The sequence below is a fragment of the Lipophrys pholis genome, assembly GCF_963383615.2.
Source record: "Lipophrys pholis genome assembly, chromosome: 20".
Taxonomy (NCBI): Eukaryota; Metazoa; Chordata; class Actinopteri; order Blenniiformes; family Blenniidae; genus Lipophrys; species Lipophrys pholis.
In genome coordinates, this window is record NC_137648.1 from 13,876,828 (window position 1) to 13,900,517 (window position 23,690).

The 23,690-nt window shown below is 41.8% G+C and overlaps 1 protein-coding gene across 2 annotated transcripts in view; it reads right to left on the reverse strand.

Annotated features, from left to right (window-relative positions):
* tmem108 (transmembrane protein 108) overlaps nucleotides 1-23,690 on the reverse strand; it is a 49,484-nt gene that overhangs the window by 10,729 nt on the left and 15,065 nt on the right. For both annotated transcript variants that reach the window (XM_080489043.1, XM_080489044.1), the window contains exon 2: nucleotides 8,737-8,820. In XM_080489043.1, coding sequence (XP_080345169.1) covers nucleotides 8,737-8,776 — 40 coding nt within the window. In that variant the 5' untranslated portion in view covers nucleotides 8,777-8,820. The remainder of the gene's footprint in view (nucleotides 1-8,736; nucleotides 8,821-23,690) is intronic.

Here is a 23,690-nt window from a genome sequence, read left to right on the forward strand (position 1 = left end):
GTTGACATCAACGGCGTGTTTCTACAATGGCATATTTTTGCTGCGTTGCTAATTTAAATGCACACATTATAAGTACATATAATGAAGGTACAGCAGCATGATTATTCAATAAATAATCATGTTTGTGATCCAAGTCTCTTCATAATTTAGCAATTTATATCGCTACACTCGGAGGTAAAGGTTACGTGCTTTCTCCTACTCTCGTATATCTCCATGTATTCAGCACAGTAATGTGTTATTTTGGGATTTTCTGCAGCGTAATTGAAGAGTGCGAGCGTGGAAATAGCCTATCAGCAGCAGCGCTTCGTGTCTTGGTTTAGCCATAACGAGCAGATTTAGTCGAAAAACAATAAACAGGAGATGGTGAAGAAAAATTTGTGCATTATTTTTCTCTTTAAAAGAGGCTACAACCGTGAGTAAGACAGCAAAGCTGCAAGAGAGTCTAAACACTGAAAATGTAGACCTTTGTTATCTTGTTGATCGCGCCTGCTGCAATAGCATTTGCTGTGTTTGTAAAAAGAGACTATCTATTCCGACCGCTGCAGTATGCATTACACTCTCCCACAGTTTGTCCCGGGCAGTGGATACACGTGCATCGGTGTGTTTTTAGTCATGCGCTGTGTTTCAACGCCGAGGTAAATGGAAGTCATTTGTCACAGCGGTTGTGTGTCTGGCTGATGGAGTGAGAGCGTAAGCAGTGTGAACGCAGACACTGAGCCCGGAACGGCCTCCCCCAAGTCATGCGGCGGAGGAGCGGGGCTCAGGGAGTGAATTAACAAGAGAAATGATTGAAAAGACCCACGAAGTAACCTGAGCTTTATGAACATCCATTAGTGAGGAGAAGCACTGGGAAGAATGTGAGAAAATTGGATAGGAAGGGTAAGAATGAGAGGGTTTGGACAGTGTGAGCACAAAGGAGTGCAGAGTACGGCTGTATGTGGGTGTTTCATCAGACGAGTACAAAGAAAAAAGTCTGGACCTAAAAGGAAGCTTAAAGGAAAATAAAGTGGGCAGGAGAGGTTAATATAAGAAGCATATTTCAAAACATTTGTCTTGGGCAACGAAGCTTGTGTACCCAGCATCTTTTTCACCAGTGTGCATGTCTGCCTTTTTTTTTTTCTTACACATGACATTAACTAATAAAAAAAAAACAAAAAAAAAAACAACACCCACAAGAACAGTGAGACTATTTTCAGTGATGATGCAATAAGAGAGGGGGAGGCGGGCGACAATGGTTTTTGCACGCTTTCACTGAAAGGAAAAAGAAAATCACGACATTGAGATTCTCCCTCTTTGTCCTTCTACTACAAGCTTTATGAGAATAAAATGAGGGAGACAACACTGTTATCACTCACTGCAACCTGTTGCCTCTACTATCTATACCACCCAGCTGACCATCCAAAAATAGCACACACTAATATGATGGAGACAAACAATGCCCAGGTGAGATTACTATTATGCCTCCATTTATCCGACTAATGGCATCAACCTGTTTCACATTACCCTAGCACTGGATGTATGGAAGCCAATTTATGCAAAAAAAAAACAAACCTGCTGAATTAGGGCTCTTCTGAATGCATAGGGTGCTGGTGACATTCGTTCAAGTCCTCCATTGATGCCATCAGCAACATCAATAAATCATGCTGCAAAGCAGGATCCTGCGCGCTGATCCAAAGCAGGCTTTGTCCCACCAATCATTCACTATTAGACTCAATGTCAGAGGCCGGAGCTGCTGTGGCTGAATCTAAAGTTACACAGGCGAGTTGGAAAAACAACGCCGACGTCAATCCTGCTGATGAAATCCTGCATAATGTTTTGGATTCACTCATAAGCTAAGACTCCACTCCAGTGGAACAATGCACCGCATCATGAAACCTCCAGGATAATCAATCAAACTGGTGCACTTAGTGTGTGGTATGCAGGCTATCAGTGCTTATGCACTTGCCAGGCAATGTGATCAATCCTGAGAATGCATACATGTGTGTGTGCATGGGGTATTCAGCATGGAGGCTGGAAAATGTATCATTTTTGTTTCGGGGGGTCACCTCGTGCTACGTGCACTGGAGAACGATGCGGCTCCAATCTGCCTATGAGGTGAGCTCAGGAGTCAGGCTGGTAGTGCCGCATCATCAGTGGGCAGCTGGCAGTAGCACTGTTCGAATTGGAGGCTCTGCAGGAGGCCAGAAATAGGAGCTGCACAATCATCCATCAATATGGCATCGTGACAGTTCGTCAGGCCGTACTTCTGAACTACTACTGCTCTGTCACGCTCAGCGACACAATGGGGAATAGCAGGACTGTGAGTACAGAGAACACAATGTCGACAGCCAAGAAGAATCTGGCCAAGGTCACAAGTATGAGCAACAAACAGAAAATGGAATACAGTGGTAACCCCCCCCCCCCAAAATACATTACATTCTGATACATTAGAGCTGGTACTTTGATTTTAAATGATGCTACACGTGTATTCACCTTCACTTTGTCTGTTAAATAAGCCAAACAGTGCCGAAAAATCAAACACACAGTCAATCTTATTGTTATTCCTGATTGAAGTCAATAGTCCATGTTTAATGTAAGCTTGTTTGATGTAAGGAAGGGAAAGAAAGAAGGAGGATGCACCAGTGATAGGAAAAACTTCCAGTATGCGGAGAAAACAACAGTGTTCAGATTCACCGAAGAGAAGACACAAAGAGAGAAAACAAACTTATCAAATTTAAGTCAAAACCAGGATCTCTCCATAAAACTAAGAAGAATTTTTGGTGTCTTAACATAACCAAGGTACAACTCAGAACATGACATGTTTACATTCACATTGCTCAAATTTAATCTGTCAAAAGTAAGAAGAGAGGAGAAGGATTTGAGTGAGATTGACAAGGTCCAGATTCTGAAGGCCAAACAGCTGAATCAGAGCATCTCTAAAACCCAAACGTTGGTCAGGGACACAGAGAGCCACGGCTGATTGATGCACCATGGGAGCTCAAAATTGCCCCTGTTGTCCAGGGAAGGTAATGTGATGGCTGATTGGTGTGTGTTGTTTTCGGGAGTAGAAATCGACCCGTTCCGTCAATTCAGTTACAATCCAAGTCCTTAGTATTCAAGACAAATTAGATGAAACACTCACAGCTGCACAAACTGTTTTTCCACAAGACAACTGACTGGCAGTGATTTGGTTATTTCACTACAGTTTGAGTCTCTTTTACGAATGTAAATCTTTATGTCTTGAGGTGATTGTGTTCGTGATGAAGTGTTGAGGAATCTGACAAAGCCTGATTAACACCAAAACATGTCTGTACTAAACCAATAATCAATTTCTGCTTTTCGTCTCCCACAACTTGTAAATCTGCTTCAATGGACGTCTTTGAAATACACAACAAGGTGTTTTGATTTTTTAACATGCAACATTATAAACATTACTGACCAGAATACTTTTGGGCACCGACCCTCTGTTTATGCTCACGATGAACGAAATGATTATTCTAATGCGTGAGATGTATATTTAATGAGCTAGAGGGAATTAAATGTCCATAATGTGTTATTATCTAATGGGATACACATTCATAACTGCTGGTTCAGAGACCACGATGCTGAATGATGTCGACTGAACCATAGCCGATAATTAAAGATGCCCCCCCCCCCGTCCGACGGTCCTCCACGAATCACTCTCATTTATGCTAATCACAAACCTCAGTGGGATTCCCCCAAAATCCTCTGGGGCAAATGGAAAAGACTTTATCAGCAGCGCTCATCAGAATACCAATGAGTCTTCATCACATCTCACACACACACACACACACACACACACACACACACACACACACACACACACACACACACACACACACACACACACACACACACACACACACACACACACACACACACACACACACACACACACACACACACACACACAAACACACACACACAGACACACACACACACACACACGGCTCTGCTCCTCCGAAATGAATCCATATCTCACTTTGGAGGAATAAATCCTGACAGACCCAAATCAAGGCAATCATACAACGTGAATGGAGTGTTTCAGTTGACGGGAGTCCAAACCTTCATTTAAAGCTTTGACGTGCTGTCAGAGGAAGCCACAGAAACAGATTAGATCCATCAGCTCCGGGCGGACAAGACCCTTTATCAGCAGGCGTACTGGAGAGCTGCCTGACTAACTGCTGGTAAGATTGGATTATCACGCCTGGACAGGGAGCTATCTGCCCCGACTGACTTCAGTGTACCCGCTACACTTCCATAACAATTACCTCGAACAACAGGACCTCTGTGGTACCACTCCGAACGATGCCACCATGACTGCCACCGTTTGTTCTTTGAGAACTTGTATCTTTATCAATGCTGCCTGCAAGCAGCTCCTGTGTAAAACTGCCTCCGTCATTTCAGCTGTTGTGACCGGTTCAATTGGTGTGGCTGCTTTTGCGACCTCTCAGCAAACCCTCAGTTTACCCATAATGCATCTGAAGACAATAGAGGTGTTTTATTTCTAACTCTTCACGTTGGTTAACTGTGAACGTGGAAACTATTCCAACCACCGTCTCTACTGTAATAATTCCCACAACTCAAACTTAAAATAGGCGTAATACTAGTACTTACTGAAGTAATTTAAACAAAATTCATTGAAAGTCTCCTTTGAGTCTCAAATGAGAAACTATAATGCATTTCTGTGAATTAAATGACTTGTTGGATGGGATGACATGGCATTTGGTCTGGAGATTCATTTGAACATTTTGATAAGCTGTAATCACTTCACAGCTCATTTTTCATTTGTGTAATACTAAAATGTAGCTCCAAACTACTTTAGGACAAATTTTTGTGGGAGTCTTCATCTTCATCATGAGACCAATATTAACGGAAACTCGGCATTATGTTGTTCCCCATAAACAGACTACTTAGAGCTAGCAGGAGAAATGGAGTCATTAAAACTACTGTGGAAATAAACTTTTTCAAAAAAATTTCACAATTCTTTGTCTGAATCTGCTTTTCTTACGAATGCTCCTACGACAATCCACCTCCTCCTTTAACAGCACCTCTTCCTCCTCAATGTTCCTATTCAGAGATTCTGAAACGTCTCGGTTTGAAATGTTAAAAATGACTCACATGCTGGCCTCTTTTGTATTGGCAAGACATTTCTCATTGTATGTCGTTCCGCACAAACACAAAAGTGCACCTGACAGGAGATGACATCCTCACTTTTTGTTCCTGAAGTCATTGTGACTCAACTGATATTAAAACAACACCAAAGTGTGGCGTGAAGGTGTAGCATCTCCGTCTCAAATGACAAGACAAAGTGTTTTGTTAAAGAAAATAGACACCTTTTTGACTTATCTTTGCGAGGTTCCCGTAAGGACACATCCTTACGGGAAGACACTTAGATGTCTCAGCTCTATAAATACTGTATAAATAACTATAATATAAACAGTCAAATTCCTTCGGTTTGCTCCTGGGTGTGTTCGTTTGCCATTCTGGGGAGAGTGTCTGTCCCAAGTGGGGAAGCAGTCAGATAGGGAACATCCTGTGGACCGCTGGATCCGCCCTGGAGGAGGCCTGGCTGGGCGGAGTGTGGAGGAGGCGGAGCAGGGAGCGCTCCACAGATGTGAGCCCGGAGATAAGGGGGGGGAACAGGATAATGGTTTCCTGTTTGAATGCTCTGCAAATTGTTTGTCGGGTTACGGCAGCTTTGAACAGAGACGTGTTTATCTGACAATCAGGCCGACGGAGGAGGCAAAAAAACAAGAACAACAAAGAGCCTGTGTGCTGTTTACTGGGATAATGATTTAGCTATAGTGGCTGTGACAGCAGCAGCGTATCTGACAGGAAGGACAGACATTAAACAGGAAGTTGTCTGGAATCCACGGAAAGCACTGAGCTGCAGGACTGCAGCTATACAACACTTTTACCACTATGAAAAGTATCTCCAGGAGTGATGGTGTATCCTAAAACAGACCAGATATTACTTAAGAAATCGATCTAAAACATAAAACCCACATTCTAGAAATGTGATGACATGGCATGAAACATTTTTAACTTTGGTGCAAGCCACATATAAAGGAAAAAACTGCTCGGATCAACTTTTCCAAAACATTTGAAAGGAAATAAGACTAGTTGTTTTAATTGTAAAAGTAAAAAAAGTTAAATAAACCAGTTTAATTTCCCCTTGTTTTTGGTCTTCAACAGTTCAGGGTCTCTTCTGTCCTGCTATTGAATCCTAAAGAGTAGGATAGTTTATTGTTTGGCCTGTAGCCGGTCATATCAACACTGTACCAGTGATTGTGACTATGTATGATTCTCCCGTCTCTGTGCCACCCATGTGATGGACAAGTCCAGAAAATACCTTCCTCTCATAATCACCTGGGATTGGCACTAGCCCCAAACGACCTGGCGCTCGATGAAGTGTGTGTTGAAGATGGATGGACTCTGTCACTATTGCACACTGCTGAAGTAATGAGGCCAGAATGTGGCTTAACCTTGCTCTGCTGATTTAAGCAAGGCTGGACCTGAGTGAAGATAAAGTCTATATTGAAAAAAAGATTGCGCTTGAATATGTAAATACTCAACATTTAACACAACTCTCACTTATAAGTCCATCATGATATGATTTCTCTTTAGCATGGTGATGTCATGATTCACCATCAACAGGTTTCTGATGTGTTCTTGAGCTCATTTTGTCATTTTCATGAGACTCGTGTCTATTTGTAATGCAGTGTTGTCTGGGGTTTCAAAGAACACAGCCATCCAATACTGGCTGCATACAGAGATCTCTTTGAATCCGCTGCATCTATTGGCAATGTCATGTATCAAAGATGATCAAATCTCTAAGGTCTTTGCTAAGCTGTATTCCAGTTGCCTACATCCTGGTAATTGTGAGCCTATTTTGGAGTTGCTGAGCAGAACTAATGAGAGACTCGCTCATTTCACGTCAGTTTTCCCATTGTAAACACAGGCTGAAACAAACCGAGTCTGCTTTCAGTTGCTTTCAGATATAGTCACTGAAAATGCTCGCAGTGAAAAGCACTGACGTAGTGTGAAGACAGAAAGCACAGCAGACAGTAGACGCGGCAGGTGACCTGAGGAAAGCAGATCGACTTCCTGCTCTGACACGTCTTGTGATACATCCGTCCTCGCTCTCCTCTGTCTGCAGTCTGTCTCCTCTTGCTCGCAGCCTGAACATGTTAAGGAACAACCGTCTCCTGCAGATGGCTCATCCACAGAGAGAAATGAGAAAATATCTCCTCTGCACAGAGACGGAGCTCTCAGGTGTGTCTCTCAGCTCTGTATCAGGAAACTTTGAATGGAAATGCAATGCAGCCAAGGAAAGACAGATATTGGCAAAGTGCCTATTATATTTATAAAGAGAATTCACTTGCACAAAAAATAACAACTTGAAAACAAAGTCTGTATAAATCTATCCCACCGCATTGAGCCCATCTTCCCACGTTGGGTTAAACACTTGCATTGTGACCTTGCTTCACCTGTTCCCACAGCAGCCCAGACCAAAGTTCATCACTGATGTGGGATTGTGGCAAATTTGTGAGAGACACCCTTTAAATCTTTTGGCCTGCGGTGCAGCATTGGGGTGAATGTCAGATATCATCAGCGTGCGCAGCTAACTGTCCAGGAGCCTGGTGGGTTTCAGTCTGACCCCAAACATCCATATTCATGTGACATTCTGCACTGCGATCCGGCCACCGCTTCGTACATCAACTCCCAGAGCCCTGATCTTATCCCGTAAATTTTAAATAGATCAAAATCAAACTATGACGGCAGCTAAAAAGATGCAGCATAATTTAGACACTATCTGATGTTTATAAGTTGAGGTTTCCCTGAAGATATTTTGAAAAACCTTCCAAAATATTTATCTAATGTGCAATAAGAACACTGTGAACAGCAAAGTGTAAAACACATAAAGGTAGAATTTACTTTATCATTGCTGATCTTTTCACAGCTCCTGAGCTGAATGAACTGGGAACAAAAAATCTTTTCACAGTTCAAACTGATTTTACTTTGGATAACAAAAAAAGGAAAAAAATAGACTTAATGCCTAAAAACCTGCTTGTAAACCAATAATAATGAATTTGAAAGATTTTCATTTTGATTCATTTCATCTGCAATATTTTCCAGTTGAAGCAAATCCAAGGATCTATGATCTGGAAAAGAAAATCCTTTTCTGATCAATTTCTCTAAAACACAAAATTCCTAAAAGGTTTGAAAACTACAAGTGAACAATGAGTTAATACATAAATCAATTTTTTTACGGACGCGGATTCAGAGATTTTCTAGTGAGGGGGCTCACAGCTACTGAGAGTTAAACTTGGACGAAAGTGACACAAATGAAGACATGCCACTGACATTTCTACTCAATATTTAGACAACCAAGCGAAAGTAAACTTTTAGAAACTTATACAAACACAGTTCAGTTTGTATATTTTCTTCTGTTGGCTAATTTAATTACTTATTTTTGTAAAGAGTTTTTAGTATCTGCCCCCAGTTTCTTAAATTATAGTAAATTTTGATCTGCTCTCCTAAAATACACAACTATTCACAGACCGATTCAGCCCGCAGAAATATGATAACGCTTCTACTCCAGTAATCCTTAAAGAGACACGTCTTGAAGCGTATAGTAAAGCGTCCTCTATAATGGTAGGCCTGTTTTTTTGGAATTCACACCCAAGACATCCTCTTACTGCCCTCACGCCCCAGTCAGGATCTACTCACTCAGCAGCTGGCAGCGCAGGACCTGCAGGCTTGTCTTCATGGTATCATGTGATCCGGCTCCTCCTCCACAGTGGTCATGGTTCTCTAAAAGAGGGCGAGAGCAAAGATGAAATTCTGTGTTCTGGAGATGAAATCACATTCGAGTCATGGTCAAGCATCTGTGTGATACACTGCAATTATGTCCTGGCAGGTTTTGGTGGAATAGACAAGGAAAAAGGATGAAAAGGCTTGCGGGGAAGATTGCCCAGCTTAACCTTGACAGGGTAATCCTTGTAATGGCTGCCCCACGGCAGTTAAAGCTCTCACAGCAGACAATATGAATTACACATAACCAACATTTCACAAACAAACGCCCAGGCGGGGCTGCAGCGGTGGTCAGTCTCAGCTGTTTGGCTTCAAATCAACTTTGGCATCCTGCAGGCAGTGCTGGTCAGTAAAACCAATTATGGAGCATTAAACATTGACCAGTGAGCCTTGTTCTGAGACGGCCACTGCGTGTTGTGTCACCGACACAAGTACCCATGGGTGCTCTTCAGCAGCGTGACTCACTGATGGCCTTCTGCTGAGTGAAAGGCCCAACACATACATGCACATCCATTTCAGGGCAGCATCCATGTGTGTCTCTCTCCGATTGTGGGATTGCCCCTGGGTGACACGATGGCGAGAACATTCACCAGTACCATCTACACGAAATGGAGAGAAATACTAAAGAATCACTCATGATGACACACATGCACACGAACACGCCCTTCCTACATGAGTAATCTGCTGTGAATGCGACATGTGAAATTGGATTTGGAAAGAAAAAAAGAAAAAAAAGGATTTGGGGTTTGGTTTCAAGCGTCGTGTGTGCAAGCTGATAGGGAACAAAAGCAATAGGTCCTGATCCTTTCACATGACTCTATTTCTCTTGAAGGTTGCTCCACTCCAGGAGGCAATACACCACATCTGAGTCACCCTCTTTATTTTCAGGCAACCTTCTAAAGCTTGGTAAGGGTTTACAGCTGTGGAGCTCACTGCAAGATCTGACCATTTTTGGTTTCTAAAGAACAAACAAAAACGCTGCTGCAATAACCTGAGTTCAGGTTCTGGTTTGAGAACCTTTCTTTGGAGTGTTTGCACATTCTTCCTGTGCTTGAGTGGCTTCACCCTGTGTGCCCTGCCCATATTCAGCTGGGATCGGCTCCAACATAAGCTGGATAAGTCATGAGAGAAAATTGATGGATGGACAAACACTCAGCATCAACAAAGATCGAAGGATTCAAATGCAGGAAAGTTGAAAATAAATGGTACAAAATGGTTATAGTTGAAAAAGTCTACAAAGAACCACAGCTCAATTTGCAACATAACTGTAAATTAGAACTGGGTTCATGTCACCATAAGAAAAAAAAGCAAGTACGAAGATTCATTACAAGCTCATAAAAGACCGTTTAAAATGTCATCTTTATATACTTGAGAAATTCTACCAGTTCTCCATAGAAACTGGGGGAAAAATATCTTCAAATGGACACCCTGACTTATTTTAATTAAATAACAGTAGAATAGGGCAGGTTACAACGATGAACAGTACATAATACACTATGCTTATTAACATTTATATGTTATTTTGGCTGCAAAGGACTGTAGTGGTTAACACTTGCACCTTAAAGTTTGTCTCATCATGAATTAGATGAAGCAGTGTAGAGGATCAATAAATATATAGATGAAAGAATGAAAGATTTCAGTTATTTTGTATTTGATTAAATCTCGTTGCGAAGGTCATAACATTATCTTCAGTTTTGACTGGATTTAATGAAATTTACCAGTTTTGGTTCCAGTAATTATGTGTCATTTCTCTCAAATAAAGACATTATAGTGCTTCATAAAGTGAGCATTGTTGAATTCATAGTACACAAAATTGATATTTTCCTCTTGTACCTTCTGCAAGCAAAATAATTCACAGTCCACAGCCAGTTGAGCATCCTGTCCGGGGTTCGAATCACCTTTCAGTCTGTGTTGGCGGAGATAAGCTCCAGCCCAGGGAAAAAAAACCAACAACTGATCTTTGGACAATTATGTTTTCTGTGCAGGTGAACCAAAAATAGAGCTGTTTGCCCAGTGTACGTTCACTGACGCATTTATCCATCATCCATATGTGCTTATACCAGATTACACAGTCGATATATTTACTGGAGGACACATGCAACTTAAGAGCAGAGCCCGCTTGAGCCAAATGTAGGATTTCATGGAAGTTATATTGTGTTTTAATGTACAGGTCACTGTCAATGACTGCACATCACATCAAATAGATTTATTGTGTTTGCCCGAATGTTACCAAGTTCCTCAATAGGGCGCGCTCCCAAAAAATTATTCATTTATTAAAGTGCAACATTCAAAAATTTATATTTGTGCTTGGATGTTGTTGAGGGGGCATTAAGAGTGAGTCAAGGTGCAGAGGTCGAACTGTGAAACACAAAAAGAAGTGACAGGGATTTAAGTTGCTCTCTGGCATTTGAGCGCCTCAACAAAGGAAACTCAAAAGCGTGAAACAGCAGCACAGCTTCTATCAAATGCAAATGGGAAAAAAATAAACGCAGCAAAAGTCTTTCTTCCCCTGACACGACATCGCATTATAAAAGACAACTAAAGATTACAATGAATAGAAAGAGAAACACAACGAAAAAAAAAAACAAGTGAACAGGCCTCACGTGACCGACTCTCACGTAGAGTTTTACCTGCACAATTTTGCTCTTCCTCCAAGTGTTTAGAAAATGAAAACCGAGACGCTCGCCGCTTCGCCTGCTCCTAACTCACAGCTTTACGGCTATATTAGTGCGGGCTCGGCTGTATCATTGTGCAAGAGTAATTGTAAAAAACGATGAGGCTGCAAGTATACACTTGTAACAGCCGAAAATGAGTTTTTCAGGATAACACATGCGAAGTCATTACAGTAGCTTCACCACCGTGATGCAGTGACAGTATCTGGAGCTTTACTCCTTTGCCGGGCTCTAATCTTTCCCGTTTTTGCGTCACGTCTGCGGACTAATGAGCTCAATGGCGGGGTGTGAAGGGAGCAGATGAACCTTTCCACGGTGATTACGCCTCATCAGTGCTGCCAGGTCAGTGCAGGCTCATAGACACGCTGTTTAATTTGCAGGGCACAGGGGGTGAGGTTATGAGAACGGGAAAGGGAGTCGGGGGGGGGGGGGGGGGTGGAAGAGAGGAAGAGATAGTGAAAGAGGGAGTGTTTCATGTCCACTTGCTATCACAGAGTCGAGAAGGTTTTTGTAGAAACAGTATTCAGCTCTTTGGGCCTCCTGCTGAGGAGCTGAATTATAGTTGTGTTGCTCCACGGACACATGCAGGTAAGAGATAATACAGGATGACAGTCAGGATCACGGCACTGCCAAAACCCTACACAGGAGGAGGAGGAGGAGGAGGAGGAGGAGGAGGAGGAGGAGGGATTCATTAACAGCTGTGGACTGTTTTGTTGCTACAATGCTTAACACTCACTCACAAACACCGAAACCTGGATCCAATCTCAGATACATTGATCTGAAACCAAAAGAACAAATCCACGCCTTGATTCAATGTTTTTGCTAAAAAGCCCATGTCCACGAAGCACTTTTTTTTCCTCAATAAGAAGACACTATCTACCACCTTGTGGTTACATAAAATGGCTTCCCATTAAAAGCTTCTAATCACCACCTGCATTTGTCTGATTTAAATGATCACAACAGAGACAGAAAAGCAGATCTTGGAGAGAAGATGGGATTAATGCTGAATGCTGCCGTTTATTATGTCTTTATATTTCATATATTTGTAAGCTATTCAGATTCCAGAACAAAAAAATATGTTTTTTCTGTGAATCTAGAATAATGTTAACGTATAATAACTATTTCATTAAGTCAAATATTCAGGGGGCTGTTTGTGATTTGCTTTTAAATTACAGTGAGAATTTCCCAGGTTCGAGTCCTGGTCAGACTTGGGTGCCTTGAATGAGTTTGAATGTTCTACATACGCCTGTTTTCTCCCAGAGTCCAAAAAACATGCATTTGAAGGTGACATGTTCCTCTAAATGTCCTGGAAGTACACATGTCAGTGTCTATGACTGTGTTTGCCCTGTGATGAACTTTTGATCTGTCCAGGATAAATAGATAAATGCAAACTAATGCAGCACAATTTGCTCTATAATGACCATAATAAACTGACAGAACCAATGGAAAAGTATAAATTTCCCACTCCGAGGTTGTTTAAAGTTGGTTGGAAAGATTTACAGAGACTGTCGCCCAGAAGGTCACCGTCGACATCATAGTAAAATCACTAGTCAAATAAAGTTCTGCTCCATTTCAAAGTTGCCCCGCTTACACCACAAAGCATATTTTCCTAAAACCAACCGAGTGTGACGATGTCATAATGCCAAAGTCAATGTCTCTCATACAACAGAACAGATGAAACCTTTTGTTTACGTATTTAGTTTACACCCACCTCACATTGTTTGACCTTGGTTTGACTCTGGGTTCGGCTTTCTTTAAATTTGCATTCTTGTGGGACGACATGCATATTAGGTGAAAAGCTGCCTTGAAATTCACCTTTGTTGTGAAACAGAATGTCTGTCCTTGTGTGTTTGCCCTGTGATGAACTGGTGACATGTCCAGGGTGTACCCTGCATTCTGCCCAATGACATCTGAGGTCAACTTCAGTCCCCCTCCACCATGTTGGTAAAGAAGTGGGAAAAAAGATGCATGGAAGGATATTTGGACTATATCTATTTCAATATGTAATAAACTATCCTCAGGCACAAGGTGAAAGGAGATTTTGGCCATTGTTGGCCAAGGATCAAGTGGACCTTGAGCAGGTAAAACATAGTTTTTGTCTGGAGTCTCGATCAATTCAATTCACAGAACTTCATTTATTCCCAAAGGGCAATTCAGTTTCAGTCTGCCAGTCACATAGAGACAAGAGCAGCACAACAACAATCAATCAAACATGGAGACACCCTGTCGGAGGCAACAGAGCTAAACTGTGACTATGCAGTTGGCATGCATTGATTGAGCACAGCCACAATTCATGAGTGTGATAATGTTTTACCCATAGGGGAGAAGTAGCTTCATCCTGCCCTTGCAAGAAAAAAAAAAAAAAAAAGCTTAAGAAAAAATCCTGACTGACAACATGGCCAGAATAGTCATGCACTGTCCAGCTTTACTGATCACTCATTTCTTCCCAGAGGCAGCTCAGGTCTGTCAGCTAGACTCCAATAATCCTGAAGCAGACTTTGACAATGCTGCTCAGGTAGTCCTTGTCCTTCACTGACAATCCATAAAAGAAGGTTAAAAGACTTTCAATAACCAAATAATCAAACTTACTTAAGGTCCTCTCTGTGGCATTAATAGATTTCAGCTTCTGCATGAAGAGATGCCATCAAACAATGAACTCTAGAATCAAACATCATCCTGAAGTGTGTTTCTGTAATTTTGACATTTTCTATTCCCCTCCCCTAAAAAATCATTGATCACTCCACAAATTGCAGCCATGATTGGAGTTAGCCCTTTGAAATGTGACAGCAGGGCAGTGTAATTAGAAATGTTCACAAGGTGGCTGCATGATAAATATCAATTAAGTGACACAACTTCACCTCATACCTCATACAGCCTGAATGACGCAGTTGACGATGAGGCCATTCAAAAAAACAAACAAACTGAATTCTGCCGGACAGTTTCAAAGCAAGAGAAGAGTCTGATGCTCTAAACTGGAAAAAAAAAAAAAAAGAAAAAAAAAAGATAATAGAGCTTTAACCATTTCAGAGGTGGCGCTGTTCCCAGCTAAGAGTGGGCAATGCAAGGCGAGCACATACTGCACAAATTAACACGGTTCCAGACAACACTGACCAACAGACTTGAACATTCTCACTAGTTTACGAGTGTGCTAAGCACCACAGTGCCCAAACTTTTATTTTCCATGACAAGAAATGGAAATGGTTTAGTTCTAGGAATAGTTAATAGCAGATTCCCTATAAACAGACGGTATCTCATCACATTAAACACAGAGTTGAAAACCCCTTATTAATAATTCATGAGCAACATGCGTTCATTGCCAATAAGCAAGTACAAGTATATGCTGGAGGACATTTGAGTATGCACATCCTCCCACCGCCACACACAGTGTGAGCAGTGGCAACAGGGATGCACCGCATAAGAATATCAGTGTTTTGCACTGCAATTAAAAATATAGAAAACAGACAGACCATCAAATACACAGTAACAGAATGAAGCACAGGTGAAACTACTTTCCATCTGATGCACACTGGCAGCTCACTACTCTTCACACAGACGCCTGGCTTTAAACTGGAGAGGGAGAAAAAGTTGCATGGCAACTGACATGCAGACAGACGACAGCCATCACCATAGCAACCCTAATAGTACATTATATTGTAATTCATTCACAAGGACATTTTGGGGCTCAAACAGAAATGGGAAAAAGGGAATTAAAAAAAAACAAAGAAACAGGTGGGTATTTAGACACTCTAACACCTTACAGGGGAGTGACAAATCCAGGAGTGGTAACAATCCCGCCGGACTCCAAGACTCGGTGCATGCTTTGTGTTTGCAGCCCTGCTGACAGCCCCCGTCCCCACATCTCCTGGGCTGTGGTTGTGAATAGCGTGTCGGGGGGTGGGGTGGTGGGGGTGCAGACTACAGGCCGAAGCCAAGGTCACCCGAGACGGCGCAATGAAAATGCCTGTCACTCCGTCGCTGTGAGGCCACCAGCCGCAGGGATAACAATGCTTTTAATTTTGGACTTCCCTCCATTCTGCGGTTGTGTATAGGGGCCGTGATAGCGGGCTGGCCGCCTGCCCACAGTGGCTGCTGCCTGAGAGCTTTTCCATAACAAGAAAGAAGGAGGAGGGAGGAGAAGTGTGGGAGTCGATGATGATGGTGTGAACAACAGTGTGGTGCTCTCGCTCTCACAGTCAACTGATAACTGGACGTCCAATCATCGCCGCTCAAACCGATGCTTTTCTCCATCCTCTTCTCATGATACACTCCTGGTTTATCTTGCTGTTATGAGCTCCAGAGAGGTTTCACGCAACTCCTGCCCGAGGACGGCGACACAGAATAAAGAAAGGTGAAGTGTGAAATCGAAGCAGAAACCTGGCGATTGAAGCTTCAAAACGACCTCCAACTAAGCGGGGCCCCAGCTTTTGAAACTCATTCGTTTTTAAATTGTTCTTTTTATCTTTGAGCACTGCCTTCGAGTAGGATCCCCACACGGCTGCCTCTGCTGTGCCATGTAGAAAAATCTGGTTGCATTAGTGTTGAATTTATCACATCAAAGCCCTGGCATGGCGTGATCTCAGAGAGTTTAGCTTCTTTTCAAGTCGTGTGAAACCAAACTTTCCTCGGCCCTGCCCTTTCACACTGACCCAGGGGACACGCCCGAACGGAGGGCGTTCGTTTTCCCTTTGATGTCTGTTCTACCCTTTTATGGAAGTCAGCATTCCGCACTTTTGCTTAGTCGATGTGTTTTCCTGGAAGTCGTATTGACGGTGCTCCTACCTGCTGCAGATTGCAGCAATGACTCAGAAGTGAGGCTTTACATCTGGGGGGGGGTGTTTATGCCATTTTGGCAACCTTGCAAAGCCACCACCACCCCTATAGGACTGTGCCTCATTGTTCAACCGGGCAGCTGATTACTGATTACAAGTATGACCAATTCTGTGATAAAAATCACTTGACCTCAGTTGGACGGTAAAAAACAGAGAAAATGCGGCTCTCCTGTGGCGCTCTGAAAGTTTAATCCTCCACCCAGGATTCATCCAAACAACTGAGTGATTAGGAGTATTGATTGGATGCAAGCTGAAATTAAATGCAAACATCAAGTGTTCTTAGTCGGCTTTCCAGATCTCTCTCTAGCCTTTTATTTTTAGCCTTTCCATCACTGAAGGAAGCCATATTGCCTAGTTACTGTACCAGTGCTGTTGGTTGTAGAGACCTGGATGGTAACCCTCGCAGATGCTGTGTCATGAGAGCTGATGAGTTGTTATGAAAGTATTCAATCAGTGCAACAACTCATCATCCGGCTCTCCTCAATGCTTCCGCCATTAGAATAACATTAGGACCATGACACGCTGTTCAAAGAGGTAGTAGCAAGACATCATTGCATTAACACAACACTATTCTTATAAAATAAAAAAAGGAAGAATACAGTTAATACAGCATAATCCCATTAGTGTCTGTGTGCATGGAGACTCCTACAGGGACACTATTGCCTTGTTGGTTTGAACATTTTTTATTGGCAATTTTATTTATTCAAATGAATCTGTGTGACCAGTGTAAAGTACTTTAGCTGGCACTACAACAGGCACTAAGTGTGATCATACTGCTTTAAATGTATGTGATACAGATAACACAGATGTAATGCAGAAATGTACACGCAAAAGTTCTTTTTATATGACCAGATTTGTCTGACATTGACCAGGAGAGGACAAAATAAGAGCCTTGGTGTCGGTAGTCCTTTACATATGCTCAAACCAAGTGGACATTTACTTGTTCTCTATACCCTTTTTATCTTGTGTCTTTTAGATAGATTTGGTGTATTTTTTCTATGTAGTGATAACAAAAGTTGTCTCGTGTAGAGGGATACTGAGAAACATACTGAGGAATATTTCGATTTTGGATGAGATTCTGGCATACAATAATGAAAATGAAATTGAATGAGTCAAGCAGGAGAAATATCCACAGTTACACTTGTGCATCTCAGATTTCAGCATCATGCTCAAACAGATCGATTCACTGCAGCCCATGGGCAAGCTGTCAAATTCACATCTTTTTCCATTTTTCTCAGGTTTACATAGTCTATATGTCAAGAACAACAACCAAAAAAAAAAAAAACAGGACTGTGTAGGAGTGAAGAAGATGTACTGAGCAATAGTCATTAATGTAAAGCACATAAGCAGGAACCAACTTCATCTATTAGTAATTGTGACGTTTCAGATATCAGCGGGATTGCTTTTTTTGTTTCCCTCTCCGGTGCGTCATTGTTGTGCATGCCAAAACACAGAATTTCATCTTTGTACTCCACAATGAAGCGAGCTGCTGCGGCTCCAGCAAAATGAATGAGTTTGAAAGTCGTTCAGCAGAGAACTCCCACTCAGATGGAGCAGAGCACCTGTGCTCCGGGGCAACTGAGGAGGAGTGGAACAACATCACCGGCCTCTTCATTACTCAGCACACACACACACACACACACACGCAGACACACACACACACACACACACTGAGCCAGGACCAATGACTAAAGCGATTCATCAGTGGAATCGTGGCCAGAGGCCTATCTGTGGGTGTGTGAACACATGTGAGACACTGACAAAGAGATAAACGAGAGCCAACCAGAATTCCTGATGATTTGTACCACAGAGTCCATTTACAAGCAGAACATTTAACACTATGATCTTCCTCTTCTCACCAAATCCTTATTAAATCCTGAGAAATGCATCAATATCTAACTAAATTCATGTCAATACTCAGTAAAGTGAAAGTCAAGCTCTATTAAGTCTTAGGCCATGAGGTCTTAAGTACATTTAAAAAAACTAAAAAGTCTTTGTCTTCATTACGGGGGATATTTCCAACTTAGCTAAGTACAGTCTTTACAACCAACCTATCAGAGGTGAGTCCGCCTCAAGTTTTCAGGCAACAACATCTCAGCAGTCAGGTCCAGTTTGAAGCATTACTCAAACGCAGATGTTCCTCAGTCAGGCTACAGCAAAGTGTAATTTTAAGTTCTCATTTTGGTGACTTTGTGAGATCGAAGCAAATCCAAGGTCGTAATGATGGGTCGAGTCTGACTGAAGTTTCTTAGTAAATCTGAAAGCAGCCACAGTGGTCCAGGTCAATAACTCTTGTTTCACTGACCTGAATCAAGACAATTTCTGATTTTTGGACAATTAAGTCTCACTGCAGTCATATTCAAAACAATCCCTTTTGGAAAATAATTTTCATTCCTGTCGAGTCCGACTTCTAACAGTCTGATTCAAGTCTTGTGCGATTTGCTTTGAACTATAATATAATTATAGAATTATCTTATCAGTCTAATCACTGGTTAACTATTATTTTTTTGCGGAACCCAACGGTACAGTCTCATATCGAGTTGGATTGCATGTACTGTATGTTTTACACAATGAGGGAAGTAGTCAGACTTAGGCAGCACTTTATCACACGGGGAAGTCATTAAAATTGAGGGGAGGCCAGACTGTCTGACAGTTTCAGATACACGGTGTAACACAAACCCGAGGTCTGGTCTAGTACAAAGAGTGAGACAGGTAACAGAGCCCAGGGGAGAAACCTGTGACAGACTTGTTATATCACCGGAAAGAGGACACTGCTGACTGAAAATCAGGCACTTGGAAAGATTGAGAGAGGAGAGCTGTTAGTAGACAGGTTTGAGTAGGGAGAAAGTCAAATGTGACAGAATCCAGAGAGGTCAGAAAAGATTTGCAACTTGTTGCTTAGTTTGGACGTTCAACAGCAAAGAAGAAGCCCAGTCAAAAAAAATCATAATCAGAGCACTTAAGACTGAAGTTCGTCAACTAAAAAGAGTTTTTAAAGTGCTTAAAAAAATGTACAGAACGTGAGTCAACAGTCCTACAATACCACTATGGACCAATGGGTGGTGTAGTGAGTCGAAATAGCATCTGATGAACTGATGAAACATGTTGGTGATCTACTAAAATGACTGGATGCTTCAGTGAGTTATCATTTGCACCCTCACACATGAAATTCTGATCATTTTAAATTTAATAAATTGTGCAGTTACATGAAATAGATGCAGTCATTTGAACTGGAAATAACCTCATCCAGTTTCAAAAGGCCATGATTTTTAAGTGGAAATGTTTGTCATCCAGTGAAATATAACTAATACGCGGGACAATACAGCAAAGAGGCTGAAATGGGCTGAGAATAAAGAAAAGATAAAGTGTTAGGCAACATCTAACACAGTATCCAATTTAGTCTCCAATAAAGAAATAACCTCCACTCTAGAGTGATATTTGGCGTTTTTGTTATTTTTAGTGTGCAGACAGTCACACCTGGAGATCTGTGGTACCTGCAAATCTCTGCACAGGCTTATTCCCGCTCTCCTGAGAGTTATTGAGCCAGGCAGTAAAGGATCAGACATTGAGATGCAGCTCACCATCGCCACTGTCTGAGTCGTAAATATCCGTCGCTCTATCAGTCTTCCTCTCCCCCCATTTTTTTTCCAACTTCTTTTTCCTGTGTCCTCATGTGACCCCCGACTGACTGCTTCTGGGAGCAGATCGGTGATGATGAAGAGTAACGTGAAACTAAACTGTGTCACGTGACAGACATGCCTGTCATAACCAGTAACTGAGTAAAAAACAAGTGTATCAGGTGAAAAGGGCTTAAGATGACAGTTGAATTCACCACACTCGCTGAATGCATAAGGACACTTTCCAGTTATTCAGCGTTGGATACAACAACCTGAACAGAGACACTCCATAGAAGTTCACGTTGAGAATCATCAGGAAATTTCCCCTCACTGCCAATAATGACAATCCAGCATTTTCAGTCCAAGTGTATTATAAATATTTGATCACACAAAAGATTATGAGACTGGTTTAATTGATATTCATAAAAAAAAAAAATCACATAACACGCATCTAAATAAAACGGTTTCAAAGCTCCCTCGCGGCCGCTTTGTTACATACTGCTTTACAAGAGTTGTTTGATTCATCTCCATGTTGTGCTTCCTTTCGCAGCTCGGCACTAATGAAGTTAAAATGAGATGCAATGTCAAACAAAATGTCACTTACTCTTTTGTTCAGCTGAAGGAAGATGAAACGCGACAGCGCCGATCGAAAGATACGATGAGTGACGGAAAAACAATTTTCAACAAGGTTGTCTGATCCATCGCTTTAAGAATAACTGATCAAAATCAACTGGAGCTAAGATGCCTTGCCTTGCTGATGCGCCACTCTTTACTCTTTTTCTATCAGATCTAAAAGCGCTTGAGGGAAAGATTTGATCAAACACTCGTCTTCGGCCTCTGCCTCACTGCCGGATCTCTTTGGACCGTCACACCTCACGATGCAGTCGCACTCCTCAGGTCAGTAGACAGATTGATATGTAAACTCTGCCTGTCCTGCTTCACTGCATTGATTGTAATCGCCGATCGTTCAGTGAAGCCGCAGTAACTGATAACAAGCACATAATCCGCCGCGTAATGGCTGTCAAAGATTTTGAAATTACACCGAGGAAAATAGCCAAATACCCTGGGAGAGCTTTGATGAAGCATTTGACCGAATCAATCACAGATTTCCATCACTGCAGGACAGAAATACTGCTGTTGTTAACATTTTTTCTTCATTTTAGTTGAAACCCCCCTATGTTTTCAGAATTTATTTAAATACTGCAGCTCTGAAAACAACCAGTTTGTGCCTATTTGGTGAAGACTTTACACGATCTGATCTCCAGCTGAGATCCTTGGCAGACGAGGGACAAGGACTAAAATTGCATAAGTGTGCGGCCTTCTGAAGGAGAGGAGACGTCAAAGGGAGAAAGTGTTACCGCTCTGCAGAGAGATCTACAACCACAGTTCTAACACGGGGTGCGATGTCGTAGCAAAGCCCTCAGCTGCCGTCCGTTTGGTCTCCTTCATCTCCCGTCTCTCTTTGCTTTGCACATCTTTAATGTTCTGTCCTGCTTTCAAGTGAATATGTATCTTCCTCATTGCCCGCTCTTATCTTCACTTCAGACTCGGTCTTAGCACTTGGAAGTCCCTTGAAGCAAAGAGGGCATTTCAAAGCTGAAAAAAAGATTTTTTCCCCCCCTTTCCTCAAGAAAATGAATGAAGTATATTTCAAAGACTTAGAAGCAGCATCGACAAGAAATCCTGGCCTCCGCTATGACTTATTAATGCTGTGGTTGTGTTTCGGTGCAAGTCTTATATGTGCATATACTAACAGTTTTGAAGTCAAAATAATGGAAATCGACTGAATTGTTTTTGAAAAACAGGAAAAACCAAGTGCTAATGTGAATGACTTTGTGAATTCACCTCCGTATGAATGGAAAATTACATTATACCCCAAAATAATATCTCTCTATGACTAAAGACACGATTTCAGAGGAGTTTCTCTGGAGTTAGGCAACATGTTTCGTCATGACAAAATTATTCACTCTTTGACGATCAATAGTCCAAAATAACTAAAACATATCTGCGACTAAATAATCATAATGAAACATGTTCTGTATAGGCAATAGCACTTTTTTCATGTGTTCATTAATGTGGATTATTTAATGCAGAATACGTGCCAGCTTTGGACACCCTGCACTCAGCCTGTCATCTGTCCACAATGGGATTGTCAACGGGGGTGATTTTTAAGTTTTATTCTCTGAAAAGCAGCACTTGCGATTTGTCAATTTGTGGGAAGATTAGAAGCACTGCTGCCCCGACGTCTGCTTGCTCCGTCTGTGAGAATGACAGAGCAGTCCACAAGGCCGCTCCTCCTCTCTGCTCTGGATTATGTCACATGCAAAAGAAAAGTACCTTAACTATCCTGTGCAAAGCCCCAATCAATTTAAATACATTTTTAATAGACCTATGAAAACGACCAGAGGACTATTTAGAAGCTAAACAGCCAACATCTTTACTCAGCCCCAAGAGGGGAATAAAGTTATCCCCTATATAAACCAAAAACAGCAGTGGAATGAAGTTCTGGAAGTCGGTATTACATTAACAAACACACATTTTTCTGTAAATATAGAAATACAGCCATGTTGTATAAAGTCAAATCTGCATCTCAAAGGCTTTGACAGATATTTGAGTTTCTTCTCCCACTCAGAAGTCAGACAATTCACTGTCTCGGTTCATGAATAATAAACAACGACTGCCAGAAAAACAAAACTCTATACATACTGATTTTGCCTGAAGAATCGTGGCAAACCAACTGTATGCTGCTACAAGATTGGTTTAAAATATCAACATCAAACGTTTTTAAATCCTGTCTACAGACCTAACATATGAACAGTTATTATCTGATGTGCAGTTTTATGACAACATAATCTTACTGGTGCAAAAAAGCAAAAACAATGACAAAGGACGGAAACATTGTAGCTGAGCTAGAAGATATCAGACTCCTTTGCTTGCTTGACAAAGGTTGGCTCGTGAACAAAGTGACAGCAAATAAAAGAAAACATTTACTTTGCTATTGTGTTCACCTGCCGGCCTCTGAATCTATCCGGAAGGTTCCAGTGACAATAAATGGATGGGAATTACTTTTCAGCCCACTCCTGCTTCTCTTGGCCTTCAAGTTTTATTCCTGCAAGTATGATAGTATCAGTGTCTTAGGCTGTGATGTATGCATGATTTAAAAGTATTCACTTTACAATGAATGACCTGTTCAAGGAAAGCGAAGCTGGAAAACTTTTGATTGGCAGTAGAAATGTGTCTGCGTGTCCGGGGTTGTGTTTGTGAGCGAGGAGGTTAGCACTACATCAGATTCCCTGTAATGCCAGTGACGCGGCTGTGCTCCATCTGACAGTCCATCTGCAGCCGGCTGAACACCTGTCACACCTCAGTGTCTGTCAGAGGAGGTGACGGCAAACCTGCTGGTCGCCAAACTGCCCTTCAGGGCCAAGTTGTCATGATTTGAGAGTATCCGCCGGCACGAACAGAATGTGTCAGCTGGACAGCCAGCGCTTCATCAAAATGCTCAACGTGAGTCCAACTAGATTTTTCTTCCCTTCACTTTTCCAAAGACTGAATCACAAAGTTTATTGAATTAACATTTGAGCGGCACATTAATCTGAATTTATTCAAACTGCTCTACTGAAAATTACTTTGTGAATATGCATGGACCTTTAAAATCTACAGAAAATAGCAAGCGACTCTTGTTAAAAGTAGATTTGCTATATTTTTAAAAGTAGATAAAGGGAACATGCTGCAGAGTAGTTCTGCATTTG